This window comes from Anolis carolinensis, chromosome 6 (assembly GCF_035594765.1).
Source record: "Anolis carolinensis isolate JA03-04 chromosome 6, rAnoCar3.1.pri, whole genome shotgun sequence".
Taxonomy (NCBI): Eukaryota; Metazoa; Chordata; class Lepidosauria; order Squamata; family Dactyloidae; genus Anolis; species Anolis carolinensis.
Window position 1 is genome coordinate 7,792,572 of NC_085846.1, and position 23,707 is coordinate 7,816,278.

The 23,707-nt window shown below is 43.6% G+C and overlaps 1 protein-coding gene across 5 annotated transcripts in view; it reads right to left on the reverse strand.

The window, feature by feature from the left end:
- The window catches only part of carmil3 (capping protein regulator and myosin 1 linker 3), a 76,919-nt gene that overhangs the window by 50,723 nt on the left and 2,489 nt on the right, over nt 1-23,707 (reverse strand). For all 5 annotated transcript variants that reach the window (XM_062984217.1, XM_062984215.1, XM_062984216.1 and 2 more), the window contains exons 2-5: nt 6,789-6,883; nt 3,038-3,088; nt 2,070-2,129; nt 1,234-1,355 (exon numbers count right to left, since the gene is read on the reverse strand). In XM_062984217.1, coding sequence (XP_062840287.1) covers nt 1,234-1,355; nt 2,070-2,129; nt 3,038-3,088; nt 6,789-6,883 — 328 coding nt within the window. The remainder of the gene's footprint in view (nt 1-1,233; nt 1,356-2,069; nt 2,130-3,037; nt 3,089-6,788; nt 6,884-23,707) is intronic.

The following is a 23,707-nucleotide window of genomic DNA, read 5'->3' on the forward strand; positions in this document are numbered from 1 at the left end:
AATAAATCCAGACTGACAAAGTTCTGGAACACAACACACCAGACATCACAGTTGTGGAAAAGAAAATGGTTTGGATCATTGATGTCGCCATCCCAGGTGACAGTTGCATTGACGAAAAACAACAGGAAATACTCAGCCGCTATCAGAACCTCAAGATTGAACTGCAAAGACTCTGGCAGAAACCAGTGCAGGTGGTCCCGGTGGTGATGGGCACATTGGGTGCCGTGCCAAAAGATCTCAGCCGGCATTTGGAAACAATAGACATTGACAAAATTACGATCTGTCAACTGCAAAAGGCCACCCTGCTGGGATCTGCACGCATCATCCGAAAATACATCACACAGTCCTAGACAATTGGGAAGTGTGCGACTTGTGATTTTGTGATACGAAATCCAGCACATCTATCTTGTTTGCTGTGTCATACAATAAATTATAATAATAATAATGTGGAGGGCACTCCCTTTCACATCTTGGAAAATATAAATATAAATTATTATTACTGTGTTATCGAAGGCTTTCATGGCCAAAATCACTGAGTTGCTGTGAGTTTTCCGGGTTGTATGGCCAGGTTCCAGAAGCATTCTCTCCTGAAGTTTCGCCCACATCTATGGCAGGCATCCTCAGAGGTTGTGAAGTCTGTTGAAAACTAGGCACATGGAGTTTATGTATCTGGGGTATGAGAAACAACTCTTGTCTGTTGGAGGCAAGTGTGAATGTTGCAATTGGCCAGCTTGATTAGCACTGAATAGCCTTGCAGCTTCAAAGCCTGGCTGCTTCCTGCCTCTGAACAAATCTTGCCAAGAAAAGCTCTTTGATAGGTTTACTTTAAGTTGGAAACAACAAGTTGAAGCCACACAACTACAGCGAAATGCATTTTTCTTTGGATTCTGGGATTAGAAATACCAGGAAGAACCATGGTGATGTTTGACTCCAGCCTTTTTCGGTCTCGAGAGCTGTTCCATCTTTCAGAACAGTCGCCCACGCCGCCCCCAACCCAGCTGGCACAACTTCCACATTCTCCAAAACTTCATCTGCTGCTAAGGTTGCCAACTGACTAGACAACACAAGACCCAAATCGCTCTTCTGCCTTTGAGAGACTTATGCCCAGAAATCGGGAAGTGAACCATAGAATCATAGGGTGCATCTACACTGCAGAATTAATGCAGTTGGGATCCTGGGAGTTGTAGTTTTACAAGGTATTTGATCTTCTAGTGCAGGCATGGAGATACTCACACAGAGGCTGGACTTGGGAAAATTTTGGCTAAGGCAGTGTTGACGTGTCTCGTGACCTGGTCGGCACTTTCTGGGTTGGGAAATTTCAAACTGTAGTTGGCTTTCTCCGTTTCCACCAGGATCTGCAACAAAAGTCAGTCTGCATCAATGGAATATTTATCTATTTACTCATTATTTTTTAATGCATTAGCATGTTCGAAGGCTCTAGGAACTAATTTCCATTCATCCAGATGACAACGTAAGCCATTTCACCTTCCCAAACCCAAACCATAGGGGCAAAAAGTCCAGAGCCAGTATGGTAAAGCTGCTGTTTGACCAAAGCAAGGTTTGTTTTCCTTGTTTTAAAGGAAAATATGGATGATTTGGGATTTGGAGGCATTTGGGATTTTTGATAATGGCTACCCAAGATGAACAACATTGTAAGTCTTACAAGTTATTATCCATTTTAGTTTAAAATGCTATATATTTGGTTCATCGAGGTAGGACACATGTGTTAAGAGGTTGCTCTATTTGTTGCCATGCTTCTCAAAATATTTGGTTGCCCCAGTCATTTGTGGGCAATTCCCAGCACCAGCAGCAACATTTTATTCTCACTCTTGGGTCAGTTCCTTTTTGAATTCTGCAATGCATTAGAAATAAAAGGAGTTTTGGATCATTGCTAGCTGTCTTTAGACAATCGCTCTCATTCTTGGCTTGTCCAACCTCACAGGGTTATTGTGAGGGAAACTTAAGGAACAAAAAAAGCCATGTCTGCCACTTTGAACCCAGTGGGGGAATATAAAAGCAAAATAAGGCAACAATACTTTGGGATGTTGGTCGAAGACCCTGCCTCTCACCTGATGGTGATTTAGTGCATTCAATGCTCGGATCTCCAAGACGTTGAAAGAGCATTCAACCTGCGGAGAGAGAAGAGAGAGTCAAACTCTTGGGGAGAGGGTTGCCAAATGGAAAACCAGAAAGGGCTCCTGTGCCTTTAAAGGTTGTCTTGAAAAGAATTTATACGGTGCACGTTGACTCGATGCTATGGAATCACGAGAGTTTTAGTCTTACCAGGCCTTTTGTCATCTCTGCCAAAAAGGCCTGATGCTTCACCAAACTGCAACCATCAGGATGTCATTGCATTGAGCCACGGCAGCTAAAGTGGTGTCAAACTGCATTAATTCTATAGTGCAGATGCACCATCGGACAGGGTCATGCAAGCAGATAAGAAGGCTGAGCTTCTCCCTTCTGCATAAGATTACAGCGAGGGTGTCAAACCCATTTTCAATGAGGACCAACTTCAAAGAGCCATTGAATCAATGGAAAGAGAATATGTGGATACAGAGGCCAATTATATTATTTTTAAGGGTGGTGCAGCAGGTTAAACAGCTGAGCTGCTGAACTTGCTGACCGAAAGGTTGGCCATTCGAATCCGGGGAGCCAGGTGAGCTCTGGCTGTTAGCCTCAGCTTCTGCCAACCTAGCAGTTTTAAAACATGCAAATGTGAGTAGATCAATAGGTACTGCTTCTGTAGGAAGGTAATCATGCTCCATGCAGTCATGCTGGCCACATGACCTTGGAGGTGTCTATGGACAACGCCGGTTCTTCGGCTTAGAAACGGAGATCAGCACCAACCCCCAGAGTCTAGACTTATTGACAGAGGAAAACATTTACCTATATTATTTTTTACATGGTGGTTCCCCGATGTTATTAAATGACAACTCTCATCACTTTTGATTATTCACCATGTGGACTGGGGATAATAGCAAACTTATTTGGCTGGTAAAAGCAATGGGCCCCATTCCCTTTGGCACATCCCACTCACCTTGGCCGGCACCTTAAGGGCAAAGAGATAGATCCTCCAGGTGGTAAGAGCCTGTTGGAAAACACCAAGGAAACAAAGAAGGTGACGTAAACAGAAAGGAAAAGATCTGGCAACTTTTTTCTACAAAGGTCATTGAGCATCCATTAACTACTACAATTAAACACTATTGAGAACAAGTTGAAAGTTTCTGAGCTCTCTGGCCATGTTCCAGAAGCATTCTCTCATGATGTTTCGCCCACATCTATGGCAGGCATCCTCAGATATTGTAAGGTCTGTTGGAAACTAGGCAAGCGGAGTTTATATGTGGAATAATGTCCAGGGTGGGAGAAAGAACTCTTGTTTGTTGGAGGCAAGTGAGAGTGTTGCAATTGGCCAGCTTGAATAGCACTGAATAGCCTTGCAGCTTCAAAGCCTGGCTACTACCTGCTGGGGGAATCCTTTGTTGGGAAGTGTTAGCTGGCCCTGATTGTTTCCCGACTGAAATTCCCCTGTTTTCTGAGTGTTGTTCTTCTAAACAGGGAAAGAATTATGAATAGTGTGAGCCCTCAAAGGCATCATCTACAGTGCCATATAATGCAGTTCAAGTCAGGTAAAGGTAAAGGTTTCCCCTGACATTAAGTCTAGTTGTGTCTGACTCTGTGGGTTGGTGCTCATCTCAATTTCTAAGCCAAAGAGCTGGCGTTGTCCATAGACATCTCCAAGGTCATGTGGCCGGCATGACTGCATGGAGCGCCGTTACCTTCCCGCAGAAATGGTACCTATTCAATATTAATATTTTATATATACCTATCACTATAATTATGTAATTTAACATAAATATTGACGTATTCAAATAAATATTGAACTAATTTTATTAATACATATTTAAATGGCAATGTAGATGGCGACAATGGCATACAGAGAGGCGGATCTATATATGATCTATCTATCTATCTCTCTATGTATCTTCTTATCAATGAAATCACACGGACCTTTGGAGATGGGGAGTCACAAAATGGTAGTGGCTTGTATCTAATTGGTATTCATGTTCCTCTTTTTGATGCAAGGAAATGGGAGTTATGATAAATGATCCAGGTGGAGGGGCTGCTATGAAGAGCAGTGAATTATTGATTTTAAATTATTCATCTCCCTCTCTTTCCTGCTTCCTCTTTAGCCCCTCATGTAATAATCATGCTCTGAGCTCGTTCTCCAGAGAAAGGCACAACTAGGGGGAAATGGATGCGGAAAGGCTTTACTGGGAGGAATCCCGTGACAATTCAACAGGTCAACAGGACCGGACTATGGTGCAGCTGGTTAGTAGACAGCTGCGATAAATCACTACCAAGAGGTTGTAAGTTCGAAGCCAGCCCGGGTCGGAGTAAGCTGCCGACCATTAATACCGGTAGTCTAGCTTGCTGTTGACCTATGAGAGTCTGAAAGACAGTTGCATCTGTCAAGTAGGAAATTTAGGTACTGCTTTATGCAGGGAAGATAATTTAGCTAATTTATGACACCATAAAAGCTTCCAGCAGCGTGGGGAAGAATGAAGAAGTACTCCATCAAGGACTCGGTGTATTTTCACACCCATTGGTTACTGCCACAGCCTTCATTGCCAATCGATTGAATTGACCCAGCCTTGCAAAAGGGCTTCTGATTCTCAAAACTTGATTTTCCCACTCCTGGGATCAAGCCTGATCTCCTCCCAGCTTGCCCCATTTTCCAAACCATTCTCTTCCACCCACACCAGTTTCTAAATCTCTCTGCCTCTTGTTCTGCACATCTCCAAATCGTTCGTCTGCCCACTGCTCCTCCGAGGAAATTGAAGGCTGTCACAATACAACCCAATCGTGCCAACCCTCCATTCCCAAAATTAACCCAGCCTATTGTTTCAGCCGATCTTCAAATAAGGATGTATCTGCACCTAGTATGGCCAAACTTGGGCCCTCCAGGTGTTTTGGACTTCAACTCCCACCATTCCTAACAGCCGGTAGGCTGTTAGGAATGGTGGGAGTTGAAGTCCAAAACACCTGGAGGGCCCAAGTTTGCCTATGCCTGATCTACATTGCAGAATGAATGCAGTTTGGCACCATGTCAACTGCCATGGCTCAATGCTATGGAATACTGGGAATTGTAGTTTTGCAAAGTTTTTAGTCTTCTCTGTTAAAGGGTGCTGATGCCTCACTAAACTACAACTCCCATGGATGTGATAGTATTGATCCATGGCTGTTAAAGAGGTGTCAAACTGAAATTATTCCACTGTGTACATGCACCCAAAATCTTATCCTTTCCTATAGTTTCAGGCAAAAGGCGATTTTGTCCATTTTGATCCCATTCTGGTGTTTTATGGACCATTTGGTAGTTACTACATACTATTCAACCCGCTCCCATACGGATGTGTTTTCAGTTGATATGTTTGACTGTGTTTTACTTTGCCTCGACGTATGAGGAGAGGCAGGTAACAAACAAGGATGATAATATTTTTACACTGGTTTTATTTGATGTGTTTTATTATGTCTGTTATATTCGGGCTTAGCCCCATGTAAGCCGCCCCGAGTCCATTGGGGAGATGGTGGAAAGGTATAAAAATAAAGTTTTTATTATTGTTGTTGTTGTTATTATTATTAATATGTTGTCGAAGGCTTTCATGGCCTGAATCACTGGGTTGCTGTGAATTTTCCAAGCTGTATGGCCACGTTCCAGAAGCATTCTCTCCTGACGTTTCGCCCACATCTATGGCAGGCATCCTCAGAGGTTGTGAGAAACTAGGCAAGTTTGGAAACTGTTGGAAACTAGGCAAGTGGGGTTTATATATCTGTGGAAAGTCCAGAGTAGAATAAAGAGCTCTTGTCTGTTTGAGGCAAGTGTGAATGTTGCCATTAGCCAGCTTGATTAGCATTGAATGCCCTTGCAGCTTCAAAGCCTGGCTCCTTCCTGCCTGAGGGTATCCTTTGTTGGGAAAAAATGGGAATTCCAGACAAGAAACAATCAGGGCCAGCTAACACCTCCCAACCAAGGATTCCCTCGGGCAGGAAGCAGCCAGTCTTTGAAGCTGCAAAGCTATTCTTCCGTTGTGCTTTTGGAGAGTAATTACTATATACATCTTCCCTGTTGCTCTCCTCCAATATCTATCCTCCAGATTGCACCACTATTTTATGACCCTGTTCTTTGTGGTTTTTATTCTTATTCCTTTTCTCACCCTGAGTTTTAACTTAGTGTTCATGTGGCCCGCCCTTGTTTTTATTGTTCTTCTGATTTTGCGTTGTAATGTATATTATCATTTATTGTATTGTTCAATGTGTTATGATTTGTTGCTCTTTTTATATTCTAACAAATTGTATTGTTCTGGGCATGGCTCCATGTAAGCCGCCCCAAGTCCCCATTGGGGAGATGGTGGCGGGGTATAAATAAAGTTTATTATTATTATTATTATTATTATTATTATTATTATTATTATTATTTCAATGCGAATCAAAGGTGGCCAAGTGCAATATTCATACTTGCGTCAAACAGACAAGAGTGCTTTCCCCCACCGTGGACATTCTACAAATATATAAATCCCATTCGCCTAGTTTCCAACAGACCTCACAACCTCTGAGGATGCCTGCCATAGATGTGGGCGAAACGTCAGGAGAGCATGCTTCTGGAACATGGCCAGACAGCCCGGAAAACTCATAGCAACCCAATGTTAATAATAATTCCCAGGAATCTCCTTACCAGCACCAATGATGATGATAATAATAATAATATTAGCAATTCCCAGGAATCTCCTTACCAGCACCCTGTCTTCATTTTTCTTCGGCTTGGTTTCTAGTTTCACCCTCACCAGGAGATGGATCGGAGGTCGGTTCAAAATCTTCCGGATGCTGTCTGTGAAGAAGAGTTAGAAGGTTAGAAATGAGGAAATCGTTGAACTGAGCATGCCATTAAAGATGGATAAGCTTCCAGGAAAAAAGTAGGACTGAGACTGTAGAATTAATTCTAAAGTGTAGACCAGGCATGGGCACACTGTGGCCGTCCAGGTGTTTTGGACTCCAACTCCCACCATTCCTAACAGCCTCAGGCCCTTTCCTTTTGCCCCTCAGCCGCTTAAGCGGCTGAGGGGCAAAAGGAAGGGGCCTGAGGCTGTTAGGAATGGTGGGAGTTGGAGTCCAAAACACCTGGAGGGCCCAAGTTGGCCCATGCCTGGTGTAGACGCATCCAATGACAGGTTACACAGAGATAAACAGATCAATTTTTTCCCGGTTTTATAGGTGACTCTTTTGGAGCCAGCCAAGTGAGAGTGTGTGGGTTTAAAAGAAGTTAGTGCTTGCTTTGCTTCCCTTTGCAATGCCGGAGGGTAAACTGAGGCCGCAGGTCTCCTCTGCCTGGTGTGTGCAGGAGGCTGAAGTATTGGAGGTGACAAGCGCGGGCGAGGAGACGGATCGGTCCTGACAGCCAAACCAGGGTGAACCGGCTTCCTTGGAGGAAGGAAAAGCCGCTCCAAACTTTCCCCAAGGTTCACATCCCTATATGCCCCCTGAGCTGCCTTTTGGAGCATCTACACTGGAGAATGAATACAGTTCAGTACCACTTTGACTACCATGGTTCATGCTATGGATTCCTGGGAGCTGCAGTTTGGTAATGCAGCAGATCTATTAGGCAGAGATGGCAAAAGTCCTTTTAAAACTACAACTTAACAATAATAATACACTATTATAATTGTATATTTATATTACATGTAATATCACTAATAATACTGCAATATAGTGGTATAGTATAATATAGTAATATATAATGCTTATATTGTGGTATGCTAATAATATAATATATTGTATGTACATATAACTTGTAAGCCACCCTGAGTCCCTTTCGGGGTGAGAAAGGCGGGATATAAATGTTGCTAATAAATAAACCTTTATAGCAATGAGCCATGGGCGCTAAAGTGGTATCAAACTGCATTCAATTCTGCAGTGCAGATGCGCCCCACAGCTGGTGGGAATGCAACCAGAAAAGCTCGCTTTGCAATCTCCTTCCCAATTTGGAAAAAAAAGCAGGGCATGATTTATATTGTTTTCATAATGCCAACGTTGAGTTTTGGAAAAGGTTAACTGAATAGCAACAACATTAATTGGATTGACGGATTAATGCGTAACGAGTCTGTCACCTGCTTACAGAAATGTTTGTATGCATTTAATCCGTTCATGGGCATAGCTACACTGTAAAATTAATGCAGTTTGATGCCACTTTAATTACAGTAGAGTCTCGCTTATCCAACCTCCACTTATCCAATGTTCTGTATTATTTATTTATTACAATATTTATATCCCGCCCTTCTCACCCAACAGGGGACTCAGGGCGGCTTACAATAAAACGCATATATACAAATTATACAGTGCAATATAAATCAGTTAAAAAAATTATTATTAACTTACATCAGTATTTATAAAACACATTATAAAATACAGGTAGGCGTGTTCAACGCAGTCAGCCTTTTAGTAGTCAATATTTTTGTAGTCAATGTTTTCAATACATTGTGATGTTTTGGTGCTCAATTCATAAACACAGAAATTACTACATAACATTACCATGTATTGAACTGCTTTTTCTGTCTATTTGCTGTAAAACATGATGTTTTGGTGCTTCATTTGTAAAATCATAATGCATAATGCTTTTCCTTAGTCCCTCCTTATTATCCAACGTTTTCACTTATCTAACATTCTGCCGGCCCGTTTATGTTGGATAAGTGAGACTCTACTGTACTACATATGGGATTTGTAGCTTGACAAGGTCTTTAGCCTTCTCTGTGAAAGAGTGCTGGTGCCTCACCAAACTATAACTCACATGATGCCATAGCATTGAGCTATGACGGCTAAAGTGGGGTCAAACTGCATTAATCCCACAATGTAGATCCATTCCACGCCATAATTTATTGATCGAGGCAGGGATCCTATGTCGATTTACTCCAAAGTAAGCATCACTGGGGGAGCCCCCGGTGATGCAGCGTGTTAAAACACTAAGCTGCTGAACTTGGAGACCGAAAAGTCGCAGGTTCGAATCTGGGGAGTGGAGTGAGCACCTGCTGTTAGCCCCAGCTTCTGCCAACCTAGCAGTTCGAAAACATGCAAATGTAAGTAGATCAATAGGTACCACTCTGGCGGGAAGGTAATGGCGCTCCATGCAGTCATGCCGGCCATATGACCCAGGAGGTGTCTAAGGACAACACTGGCTCTTCGGCTTAGAAATGGAGATGGGCACCAACCCCTAGAGTCAGACACGACTGGAGTCAATGTCAGGGGAAAACCTTTACCTTTACTTTTTTTAAGCTTCACTGGACACAAGCCCCATGCCCACTGCTATATAGTGTAGTTTGAAACTGCATTATATGGTAAGTATAGACTCAGTTTAATTGCATTGAACTGCATTATATGAATCTAAATACACTGACCATACAATGCAATCTTGAACTGAATTATGTGGCAGTGTGGATGGGGCCACGGTGAGGTTTCTTTCTTAAGGATCCTGCTAAAAGGAAGCCGGGATTTGCATATGGGTGAAATGATGCTTCTAAAAATAAAAAGCCATTTCCCTTTGATGATGCAGAGAGACACTGGGAAAAGGACAGGCTCTATCTATCCAGGGCTTTTGCAGCTTGAATAATTAACAGTGCAAGGATTTAAAATAAGACTTCGCTGCAGCAAATCAAAAGCATAACCAATTGATCTGCTAACGGCGGGGGCAAACTTTGGCCCTCCGGGTGTTTTGGACTTCAACTCCCACAATTCCTAACAGCCGGTAGGCTGTTAGGAATTGTGGGAGTTGAAGTCCAAAACACCCGGAGGGCCAAAGTTTGCCCATGCCTTGTATAGGGTTCAAACCTCCACTTTGCCATGACTGATCCCATGCAAGTCTCATACATCCTCCCATAGGTTTGCTATAGGCATAAAATGCTTTTCTTGGAATGAGGCCACTGCTAGAAGCTTATGGTGCTTTTTTGGAGATGTATCACTTGCTCGCCATATATTCAAACAGAGGATAAATGGAGGTTCACAGCTTGGATCTACGGGGCCATGGGTCATCTTTCAGACTACAAAAGCGGAGATTTTTTCTCTTTTGTCTCCTGCTCCCAGACGGATCTGACTCAACTCCCTTCTCCGCTTGTCAAGGAGGAGAAATCATCGTGAGTCATCTCTGCCCATGCCCATGTCGATGCCTTTTTAGGTCATCTCGGCTTCCCATGGAGACCCATCGCCTGAATATTATAGATTACGAACAGCATCGGACTGTTAAAGTATATTGCCGTCAGCCAATTGTCTACTTGGAGATATGGTCAAGGGAGTCATGAATTAAAGCACGATGGTTCAATCCCAACTGGGTCAGGCAGGACATCATGGAAAAAAGAAGAACCTTGTGATCCGCAAAATTTGCTTTGGGACATAAGGTGCCCATGCCAGCATTATTATGACAAGGACAAATCATTACAATTTGTTTCCTCGCAAAGCAATCAACCCCAATATCAAAGCAGCATTAAGCAGAGACATTTTGCTTATCAGGTTTTAGTCCCCAGGTATGGGCGAACCTGGTGTAAACCTATTGGCTGTTAGGAATGGTGGGAGTTGAAGTCCAAAACACCTGGAAGGCCCAAGTTTGCCCATACCGGGTCTACACTGTAGAATTAATGCAGTTTGACACCACTTTAAGAGTTCTTCTCTTCCAAAGACTTCTGGTGGAACTCCTTGGATTCTTCCGTATCAGTCAGTTTCATGAGTGGCCAGTGACATTTTGCTGCCTGTTGTTATTATTATTATTGGTTTTATTCCTCATCTTCTTCTTTGGGGAAAAAGTAATGGTTACTTTTATCGATTGCCTTATTCCACCCAATGTCACACAACTAGTGCAGGTCAGAAATATGCCACCATAACAATAGTAATAATATTTTTCTTGGTGTTTTTTAGGCCTGTGCCTGGGGTTCTTTGGGGTATGGATTCAGAAAATTGCATTGGATAGACTGCATCAGCTCTAGATGAGTAGATGAAGAACGGTATATAGCATGTGCTCTCTAAATCGAAAACTAAGCCGATAGCAGGATACTGGTGGCATTTATATAATTGGCAGGTCAAATATAGTGAAGTATCTTGCATTTGCCACTGTTGAACTTAATTTTGTTAGTTTCAGCCCATCTCTCTAGTCTGTTTAAGATTGTTTTGAATTCTGCTCCTGTCTTCTGGAGTGTTGGCTATCCCTCCCAGTTTGGTGTCATCTGCAAACTTGATGATCATGCCTTCTAACCCTTCGTCTAAGTCGTTAAGAAAGATGTTGAACAGGAAAATGAGCATGCAAAGATACTGTGGGACGAAATCCAGCATATATATCTCATTTGCTGTGTCATACTATGTCTTTGTGTCAGTAATGATAATAATAATAATAATAATAATAATAATAATAATAATAATAATAATAATAATAAATCCAGACTGACAAAGTTCTGGAACACAACACACCAGATATCACAGTTGTGGAAAAGAAAAAGGTTTGGATCATTGATGTTGCCATCCCAGGTGACAGTCGCATTGATGAAAAACAACAGGAAAAGCTCAGCTGTTATTAGGACCTTAAAAACGAACTGCAAAGGCTCTGGCAGAAACCAGTACAAGTGGTTCCAGTGGTGAAGGGCACATTGGGTGCCATGCCAAAAGATCACAGCCGTCATTTGGAAACAAGAGACATTGACAAAATCACGATCTGCCAACTGCAAAAGGCCACCCTACTGGGATCTGCACGCATCATCCGAAAATACATCACACAGTCCTAGACGCTTGGGAAGTGTTCGACTTATGATTTTGTGATATGAAATCCAGCATATACATATCGTTTGCTGTGTCACACTGTGTGTTTTGTGTCAGTAGATAATAATCTATCCTGTGTCATAATAAAATAATAATGCCAAAAGATCTCGGCCGGCATTTGAAAGCAATAGACATTGACAAAATTACGATCTGCCATCTGCAAAAGGCCACCCTACTGGGATCTGCGCGCATCATCTGAAAATACATGACACAGTCCTAGACGCTTGGGAAGTGTTCGACTTGTGATTTTGTTATACGAAATCCAGCATATCTATCTTGTTGGCTGTGTCATACAATAAAATAATAATAATAATAATAATAAATCTCATATGCTGTATCATACTATGTCTTTGTGTCAATAATAATAATAATAATAATAATAATAATAATAATAATAATAATGGTTTGATTCATCAGCTTCTTCTTCAGGGAAAAAGTATTGACCATTTGAGGCAATTGCTTCACTCTAACCAATGGCACACAACTGACACTGGTCAGAAATTAACATCATCATCTTCATTATTGGTTTGATCCCTCACCTTCTTCTTTTGGAAAAAAAAAATAGCTGAGGCAATTGCCTCACTTTGCCCAATGGTACACAACTGATGCTGGTTGGAAATGAATTGCTGCAATATAATAATAATAATAATAATAATAATAATAATAATAATACAATCTGCCAACTGCAAAAGGCCACTCTACTGGGATCTGTGCACATCATCTGAAAATACATCACAGAGTCCTAAACACTTGGGAAGTGTTCGACTTGGTTTGATTGGTTTGATCCCTCACCTTCTTCTTTTGGAAAAAAAAAATAGCTGAGGCAATTGCCTCACTTTGCCCAATGGTACACAACTGATGCTGGTTGGAAATGAATTGCTGCAATATAATAATAATAATAATAATAATAATAATAATAATAATAATAATAATAATAATAATACAATCTGCCAACTGCAAAAGGCCACTCTACTGGGATCTGTGCACATCATCTGAAAATACATCACAGAGTCCTAAACACTTGGGAAGTGTTCGACTTGTGATTTTGTGATATGAAATCCAGCATATACATCTCGTTTGCTGTGTCATACAATGTCGTTGTGTCAATATTAATAATAATAAGTGTCCGACGTGTGATCCAATAGAACAGCCAGCAGACTGTCTGCTGTGAACCCATCTTATTGTGTTTCAAATAAATAATAATAATAATAATAATAATAATAATAATAATAATAATAATAGTTTGATTCCTCATCTTCTCCTTCTCCTGGGATAAAGTCCAAGCCACTGTGGTTAATCCTGATGCTACCTGAGTCCATTTCTTATGCCGCAGCAATTTCAAACCTGTTTTATTTTGGACAACTTCCCTTCTTTTGCTATTTACCAGAGCAAGAGAGAAGGTGGAGGCGAGAAACCAATGCGGCCACAATTGAGAGCATGAAAGAGATAGCCTTTGGAGCAGGCCTGGGCAAACTTTGGGCCTCTAAGTGTTTTGGACTGCAACTCCCACCATTCCTAACAGGCTCAGGCCCATTCCTTTTGCTCCTCAGCCGCTTAAGCGGCTGAGGAGCAAAAGGAAAGGGCCTGAGCCTGTTAGGAATGGTGGGAGTTGCAGTCCAAAACACCTGAAGGGCCCAAGTTTGCCCAAACCTGCTTTGGAGAAATGAAGCATTTGTGGTTCGGGTGCCGTGGTTGCATCTCCTCTCCTCGCACTGGGGAAAAGGGGAAACCGGGTCCAATTTTAGACCCTGATGTGCTTCCGCCTTTTCCTGTCTGCGCCTCAAATAAAGAAAAACTCCTTGGCTCTCGCACACCAGATCGCTGTTAGGCAACGAAACCTCGAGACAGGAGGAAGTTTTGCCAACACACAACACATTGCTTGAAGCAACAGGGAAGCTTGCCTCACACAGAAATACAGATTGACAGCCGCCTGCAGACTCGGAATTCAACATCAAAATTTGTATATTCTTTAATGTTGTGGTCGGGTCACCTTTGCAAATTCGTTTTGAGCCGGATTAGGAGATTTAAATGGATGCTTACAGTGTGTGTGCCTTGGTTGAAAGCAACATTAATGCTCTCTGGCACAGGAGAGAGAAAATATGAGATTGATTTCCAGCAGCTTCCTTTGCACATCTGCATTTGGGATCTTTATAAATTATTCCTATGCCAATTGGCGCACAAGGAGGAGCGTGAGAGGCGTTTTGCAGGTCTCGGTGTTTTTAAACGGGAGCGGCGTAGCTTAAGAGCCTTGTCGCTTTGGGTTATAATGCCGGCGGTCCAGTCCAAGAATAATGTTCCTTCTACGACGTCAAACCTCATCTTGGAGTGGGAACAAGATGTAAGCTTTGTTCCTAATGGAAGGCTTTCCCTCTACACTCTACACATGGGTTGTTGCTATAATGTACGGATTGGTATTTATTTATATTCCCGTCAAACTAACATGTTGATTCACGATGACCCCATGAACAAAAAGCCACCAAGTCACCCTGCTCAGGTCTTGCAAACTCAGGGCTGTGGCTTCCTCGGTTGTCATACCGTCTTCCTCTTTTCCTATTGCTTTCTACTTCACCAAGCATTTTCTTTTCTTTTCTAATGAGTCATATTGTCTCATGATATGTCCTATATATGGCACTATCAACTTAATGCATTGTTGAAGGCTTTCATGGTCGGAATCACTGGGTTGCTGTGAGTTTTCCGGGCTGTGTGGCCATGTTCCAGAAGCATTATCTCCTGACGTTTCACCCACATCTATGGCAGGCATCCTCAGAGGTTGTGAAGTGTGCTGGAAATGAGGCAAATGGGGTTTATATACCTGTGGAATGTCCAGGGTGGGAGAAAGAATTTGTCTGCTTGAGGCAAGTGTGAATGTTGCAATTGGCCACCTTGATTAGCATTGAATAGCCTTGCACTTTAAAGCCTGGCTGCTTCCTCCCTGAGGAATCCTTTGGTGGAAAAACACGGTAATTCCAGACAGGAAACAATCAGGGCCACCTTGATTAGCACTGAATGGCCTTGCAGCCTCAAAGCCTGGATGCTCCCTGCCTGGGGCAATCCTTTGTTGAGAGGTTTTAGCTGGCCCTGATTGTTTCCAGGGTAATTCCAGACAGGAAATAATAAGGGCCAGCTAACACATCCCAACAAAGGATTCCCCCAGGCAAGAAGCAGCCAGGCTTTGAAGCTGCAAGGCCATTCAATGTTAATCAAGGTGGCCAGTTGCAACATTCAAACTTGCCTTAAATATACAAGAGTTCTTTCTCCCACCTGGACTTTTGACAGATATATAAACCCCACTTGCCTAGTTTCCAACATACCTCACAACCTCTGAGGATGCCTGCCATAGATTTGGGTGAAACGTCAGGAGAAAATGCTTCTGGAACATGGCCAGACAGCCCAGAAAACTCACAGCAACCCAGTGATTGTGGCCACGAAAGCCTTCAACAACACATTATCATCATTGATAGCTGGCCCTGATTATTTCCTGTCTGGAATTCCAGTGTTTTTCCAATAAAGAATTTCCTCAGGGAGGAAGCAGCCAGGCTTTGTAGCTACAAGGCCATTCAATGGTAATCAAGCTGGCCAATTGCAACATTCACACTTGCCTCCAACAGACAAGAGTTCTTTCTCCCACCCTGGACATCATTCCACAGGGATATAAACTCCCCTTGCCTGGTTTCCAACAGACCTCACAACCTCTGAGGATGCCTGCCATAGATGTGGGCAAAACATCAGGAGAGAATGCTTCTGGAACATGGCCACACAACCCAGAAAACTCCCAGCAGCCCAGTATCAACCTAGTTATCTTGGGCTTCAATGAACAGTATTGTTTTGCTTTGAGAACCATTCGTTTGTCTTTTTTGCAGTCCGTGCTATCCACAGAAATCTCAGAAATTTCAGCACCACGTCTCAAATACTGTATATAGATTACACTACCCAACACACATATTTTGGTGCTTCAAATGTTAGCCCTGTTTCTGAGTGTAGCTGACCTGCCAATTCCAAAAATGGCACCCGTTTCCCGCTACCATCTGTATTTTTCGAGATGCAGAACATATGCCAGTATCTTCCTGTCTCCATCTGCTTACCCATAGAAAACCATGATAGATATATCCAAGAAACTAGAGGTGATGCAGTCTATCCCAGGCATGGGCAAACTTTGGCCGTCCGGGCTGTATGGCCATGTTCCAGAAGTTTCATACAGCCCGGAAAACTCACAACAACACTGTGAGTCTGGCCATGAAAGCCTTCGACAACACATTATTATTATTATTATTATTATTATTATTATTATTATTATTATTATTATTATTCAAAGACACAGTATGACACAGCAAATGAGATATATATGCTGGATTTCATGTCACAAAATCACAAGGTGAACACTTCCCAAGTGTTTAGGAGTGTGTGATGTATTTTTGGATGATGCGTGCAGATCCCAGTTTTTATTATTATCATTATTGTTGTTGTTGTTGTTGTTGTCTGCAAAAGTAACTTATTCCTGGTGAGGAATACTCTATGCTCTAACCAAAATGTTGAAGGTAGTTTTGAGATGGAAATACAGTAGAGTCTCACTTATCCAAGCTAAACGGGTCAGCAGAACCTTGGATAAGCAAATATCTTGGATAATAAGGAGGGATTAAGGAAAAGCCTATTAAACATCAAATTAGGTTATGATTTTACAAATTAAGCACCAAAACATCATGTTATACAACAAATTTGACAGAAAAAGTAGTTCAATACGAAGTAATGTTATGTTGTAATTACTGTATTTACAAATTTAGCACCAAAATATCACGATATATTGAAAACATTGACTACAAAAATGCATTGGATAATCCAGAAGTTTGGATAAGAGAGTCTTAGATAAGTGAAACTTGGATAAGTATCAGGAACATTTACAAAGTTGCAATAAGAGAGAAAGAGTGTTACAGTAAAGTCTCACTTATCCAACATAAACGGGCTGGCAGCACGTTGGATAAGCAAAAATGTTGGATAATAAGGAGGGATTAAGGAAAAGCCTATTAAACATCAAATTACGTTATAAATTTACAAATTAAGCACCAAAACATCATGTTTTACAACAAATCAACAGAAAAAAACAGTTCAATACACGATAACGTTATGTAATAAGTACTGTATTTACAAATTTAGCACCAAAACCTCACAACCTCTGAGGATGCCTGCCATAGATGTAAGCGAAACATCAGGAGAGAATACTTCTGGAACATGGCCATACAGCCTGGAAAACATACAACAACCCTTAGCACCAAAACTTTGCAATGCATTGAAAAATTGACTACAAAAAAAGACTACTAAAAGGCAAACTGCATTGGATAATACAGAATGTTGGATAAGTGAAGGTTGGATAAGCGAGACTCTACTGTACTGCCTTCCATTAATGGTAAATGAATGGGATAAGTGCGTATTCACATCATGGCACAGAGAAAAATATTCAATATTACACTGAATTTCTGGATACCCCAAAGACTGTTTCTTAAAATAGTTGGGCAAGGAAGTGATGAAAGGACAAGAAGCCTTGGACTTTATGGCAAACAGATCTTGTGGGCATTTCTATTTGAAAGCTGTCCTCAACCTCAGCAACATGGAGTGGACAAAGGATTAGGGGAAATCCAACCCCAAATAGGATAACAAGTCGTCCAGGAATGCCTGGCCGCTCTAAACCAATTCAAGTCCCCAGGTAAGATGAACTACATCCAAGAGAAGTTATTTCGGAACCATTAGCAATCATTTTTGAGAGTTCTTGGAGAACGGGAGAAGCCCTAGCAAATTGGAGGAGGGCGAATGTGGTCCCTATCTATCTTCAAGAAGGGAAAAAAGGACAACCCAAACAATTACTGTCACATTGATACCAGGTAAGATTCTGGAAAAGATAATTAAGGTAGTAGCCTGCAAACACTTACAATGTGGTCACTGCTAATAGTCAACATGGATTTATCAAAACCAAGTCATGCCTTTCTGATCTCTTTTTTTGATAGAGTTACAAGCTGGGTCAATGCAAGGAACGTTGTGGATGAAGTGTATCTGGATTTCAGGAAGGCCTTCCTTTGACAAGGTCCACCATGATCTTCTGGTAAACAAAGTAGTCAAATGTGGGCTAGGCAAAACTACGGTTAGCTAGATTGGTTAAGTGAATGAACCCAATGAGTGATTCTCCCCAATGCTTCCTCTTCATCCTGGAATGAAGTGATGAGTGGAGGGCCATCAGCAGGGTCCCATCCTGGGCCCAGTTCTGTTCAACATCTTTATTAATGACTTAGATAAAGGGTTAGAAGGCAGGATCAACAAGTTTGCAGATGGGACCAAATGGGGAGGGAGAGCCAATACTCCAGAAGACAGGAGCAGAATTCAAAATGATCTTCACAGATGAGAGAGATGATGGGCAAAATGAACACAGTGAAGTTCAACAGGGACAAATGCAAGAGGCTCCACCTTAGGCAGGAAAAAACGAAATGCAAAGATACAGAATGGGGGATGCCTGGTTTGACAGCAGGACGTGTGAAAAAGATCTTGAAGTCCTCGTGGGGAACAAGTTAAACATGAGCCAACAGTGTCATGCAGCAGCTAAAAAAGCAAATGGGGTTTTGGCCTGCATCAATAGGAATCTAGTGTCTAGATGCAGGGAAGTCATGCTACCCCTCTATTCTGCCTTGGTCAGACCACACCTGGAATCACATTGTGTCCAGTTCTGGGCACCGCAACTTAAGGGAGATGTTGACAAGCTGGAATATGTCCAGAAGAAGGCAACTCAAATGATGCAGGGTCTGGAGAACAAGCCCTACGAGGAACGGCTTAAAGAGTTGGGCTGGTTTAGCCTGCAGAAGAGAAGGATGAGAGGAGACACAATGAGGGCCATGTATAAATATATGAGGGAAAGTCACAGGGAGGAGGGAGCAAGCTTGTTTTCTGCCGCCCTGGAGACTAGCAGAACAATGGCTTCCAACTACAGGAAAGGAGATTCCACCTGAACATCAGGAAGAACTTCCTAAGTGTGAGAGCTGTTCAGCAGTGGAACTCTCTGCCCCAGAGTGTGGTGGAGGCTCCTTCTTTGGAGGCTTTTAAGCAGAGGATGGATGGCTATCTGTCGGGGGTGTTTTGAATGTGATTTTCCTGCTTCTTGGCAGAATGGGGTTGGACTGGATGGCCTTCGAGGCAATGTAAAAAGATATAATGCTCCGTCTAAGACTGCCAATCAAAAGACTTTTGGGAACTTCTTCTTCTTAAGAGGTTTTCTGTGCAAAATACATGCTTTTAATTACTCTGATTTTATCTGCTTGGATTTTAATGTATTTGTCCATTATTTTATTTTGTGTATTGTTGGAATGTTTTAAGTTTATGTCAAATATGTTGTTATTGTTTCGGGCTTGTCCCTGTTTGTGAGCCACCCCGACTCCCTTCAGGGAGATGGGGCGGGATATAAAAATAAAGTTTATTATTATTATTATTATTATTATTATTATTATTATTATTATTATTACATACAAAGATATAGGAAAACAGGAGAATTACAAATGGAAGACATCAGAGGAGCATCTACATTGTAGAATTAATGCAGTTCAATACCACTTTAACTGCCATGATTCGATGCTATGGAAGCATAGGAGTTGCACTTTTCCAACATCTTTCGCCTTCTCCAAATCATGACTACCAGGATTCCATAATATTGAGTCATGGCAGCTAAAGTGGCATCAAACTGTATTAATTCCCGAGTGTAGACGCACCCGAGGAAGGAGTTCAATGTGTGCTAAACGGAGTCAGCAAAACGTACAGGAATATAAATGATAAATCAGTGCTTGAAATCCCACTTTGCGGTGGGAGTCAGGAGCCAAAGAGCGATAAAAGGAGGTGAGGCGCTAAGGTTGCTCATCAAATTAAAAATTAACCGATGGGTTTGAGTCCAAATAGCACTTCTAACAAGGATATGTAACCTGCCTTGGAAAATCAATCTCCATATCAGAGGACTGGAAACTCGCCAAGACCAAACTGATCTTCCAAGAGGCTAGCCAAGGAGTGGGTGCCGTTATAGGTACGGCTGGTGGAAAATACATTAAATTATGATTATCAAGCCAATAAGAGATGGTGGGATGGATCTATACCAGGCTTTGGGCAAATTTGGGCCCTCTGGGTGTTTTGGACTCCAACTCCCATCATTCCTAACAGCCTCAGGCCCTTTCCTTTCCCCCTGCAGCCGCTTAAGCGGCTGCGGGGGAAAAGGAAAGGGCCTGAGGCTGTTAGGAATGATGGGAGTTGGAGTCCAAAACATCTAGTAGAGATGGAAGGATCCAAAGATATATCACAGTATACAGTTGCAAAACCAGCTTGATTAGCATCGAACAGCCTTGCAGCTTCAAAGCCTGGCTGCTTCCTGCCTGGGGGGGGGGAATCCTTTGTTAGGAGGTGTTAGCTGGCCCTGATTGTTCCCTGTCACTTGAATTGCCCTATTTTCACCCACATCTATGGCAGAGGTTGTGAGGTTTGTGGGAAACTAGGCAAGCAGGGTCTATATACCTGTGGAAAAGTCCAGGGTGGGAGAAAGAACTTCTTGGGCTAGTTACAGACCTTGCAAAACTACATCTCCCAGGATCCCATAGCATTGAGCCAAGGCAGTAGGAGCCTCGGGTGGCCTAGGGGATAAAAGCCTCGTGACTTGAAGGTTGGGTTGCTGACCTGAAAGCTGCCAGGTTAGAATCCCACCCGGGGAGAGCGTGGATGAGCTCCCTCTATCAGCTCCAGCTCCATGTGGGGACATGGGAGAAGCCTCCCACAAGGATGGTAAAACATCAAAACATCCGGGCGTCCCCTGGGCAACGTCCTTGCAAACGGCCAATTCTCTCACCCCAAAAGCAACTCCAGTTGCTCCTGACATAAAAAAAAAGAGCCAACCCAGTTAATGTGGTGTCAAAGTGAATTAATTTGACAGTGTAGCTGCACCCTTAAACCAGCATTACAAATGGTGGCATCGTGGGGGCGATGGGATGTATAATCCCACACACATCAGAGAGCACAATGTTGGTTAAAGGCTGTGTTGTCAAAGGCTTTCATGGCCAGGATCACAGGGTTGTTGTATGTTTTCCAGGCTGTTCCAGAAGTATTCACTCCTGACGTTTCATCCACATCTATGGCAGGCAACCTCTGAGGATGCCTGTCATAGATGTGGGCGAAACGTCAGGAGAGAATGCTTCTGGAACATGGCTATAGAGCACAGAAAACATACAACAACCCTTGGTTAAAAGCTGCTTTGAACCTTGGGTGTGTCGGATTTCGTTTGGCTTTTTTGTTCCTTCCGTTCTGTGCAGTTGTGAGACGCCAGAGATGTGTCAAAAAACATCTGTGTGCTCACAATTTATATCTCCATTCGCATATAGGCGCACATGAGAGTGTGTCTCTTTCTCTCGGTCTCCTTTTGCTGCAAAAAAAAAGGATATTGCAACACACATATACACACACACAATGCCACTGGTGTCTCAACACCTTGGCTTCCGAATGCAAAAGAGAGGCAGCAGGAAGAGAGTATCCGTGTGTGAGTGTGTGTGTTGGAGACATGCTGGAGTCTGCAGCATTGTCTTTCTCTATCACACACACACACACACACACACAACGCACATAGATAGATACACACACCATCCCCAGCCTCAGGAGACCAGCCATTAACCCACAAGCCGCTCTCAGAGATAATCCTTCCGGCAAACCCAAGGTGGAGAGATAAACAGCATCCTGTTCCCTGGAAACCAGGCAGCCCTACAACCCCGTAATCTCCACCTTGGGGCGTCAGGAAAGACCCCAATATTATCCCAGCCCCAAGCATGGCGACCTTCCTCCCTTCCCGCCCCACATTGCCACCCCCAGGGACCCTGCCCTCTCCCAAAGAGCCATCAAAGCAGATCGAAGGTGCCTGAGTGATGGGGAGGAGAGGGAGGAGAAGGGGTTAAGCACCATGGATAGGGGTGGGGAGAGCAGACAGAGACCCCTCAAAGCGGGGAAGAAGCAGCTGCCATTCCTGGGCTCTCCTCCTCCCAAGGCAGAAGGGTCCAGGAACTGAAGGGGAAGGGGCTCTAGGGAATTAGAGGAGGAGGTTGAGATGGGGAAGGGGCTATAGGGACAGAGAGGATGAGTCTGAGATGGGGAAGGGGCTCTAGAAATTAGAGGAAGATGTTGAGATGGGGAAGGAGGCTATAGGGCCACAGAGGAGGATGCTGAGATGGGGAAGGGGCTATAGGGACAGAGAGGAGGATACTGAGGAAGGGGCTATAGCGCCACAGAGGATGATTCTGAGATGAGTAAGGGGCTATAGGGCCACGGGGAGGGGGGGGGGGTACTGAGATGGAAAAGGGGCTATAGGGCCACAGAGGAGAATTATGAGATGGGGAAGGGGCTCTAGGGCCACAGAGGAGGATGTTGAAGAAGGGGCTATAGAGCCACAGAGGATGATTCTAAGATGAGTAAGGGGCTATAGGGCCACAGAAGAGGGTGCTGAGATGGGGAAGGGGCTATAGGGCCATAGGGGTGGGTGTTGAGATGGAGAATGGGCCACAGAGGACAATCCTGAGATGGGGAAGGGGCTATAGGGCTACAGAGGAGGATTATGAGATGGGGGCTATAGGGCCACAGAAGAGAATGCTAAGATGGGGAAGTGGCTATAGGGAATTAGAGGAGGATGTTGAGATGGGGAAGGAGGCTATAGGGCCACAGAGGAGGATGCTGAGATGGGGAAGGGGCTATAGGGACAGAGAGGAGGATACTGAGGAAGGGGCTATAGCGCCACAGAGGATGATTCTGAGATGCGTAAGGGGCTATAGGGCCACGGGGAGGGGGGGCACTGAGATGGAAAAGGGGCTATAGGGCCACAGAGGAGAATTATGAGATGGGGAAGGGGCTCTAGGGCCACAGAGGAGGATGTTGAAGAAGGGGCTATAGAGCCACAGAGGATGATTCTGAGATGAGTAAGGGGCTATAGGGCCACAGAAGAGGGTGCTGAGATGGGGAAGGGGCTATAGGGCCATAGGGGTGGGTGTTGAGATGGAGAATGGGCCACAGAGGACAATCCTGAGATGGGGAAGGGGCTATAGGGCTACAGAGGAGGATTATGAGATGGGGGCTATAGGGCCACAGAAGAGAATGCTAAGATGGGGAAGTGGCTATAGGGCCACAGAGGACAATCCTGGGGCTACTGAGATGGAGAAGGGGCTACAGGGCCAGAGAGGTAGATGCTAAGATGAGCAAGGGGCTATAGTCCTACAAAAGAGGATGCTGAGATGGGGAAGGGTCTATAGGGCCACAGAGGAGGGTGCTGAAATGGGGAAGGTGTTATAGGGCCATAGAGGAAGATGCTGAGGAAGGAGCTATAGCGCCACAGAGGAGGGTGCTGAGATGGGGAAGAGACTATAAGGACAGAGGGGAGGAAGCTGAGATGGGGAAGGGGCTATACGGCCACAGAGGAGGATGCTGAGATGGGGAAGGGTTTTTTTGTTCCTTCCGTTCTGTGCAGTTGTGAGATGCTGATGTGTCAGAAAACATCTGTGTGCTCACAATTTATCTCCATTCACATATAGGCGCACATGAGAGGACTGTAGGGCCATGGAAAAGGATTCTGAGATGGGGAAGGGGGCTATAGGGCCATGGAGGAGGAGGCTGAATTAGAAAACCAAGGATGGATTGGCTAAAGGGGGGGGGGGGAGAGACCCCATAGCTTGGAGAAATAGTGCACGAGGGATACTGGGGTGATTATGGTTTGAGGGTCTTACCTCCAGAAAAGAAGTGAGAGAAGGATATGGGAGCAAGACTGGGTTGTAGATACGAATTATTGGGAAGTAGATTTAGAGATGGGGAAGGGGGAAAGCCCAGTGAGGAGAGGAGT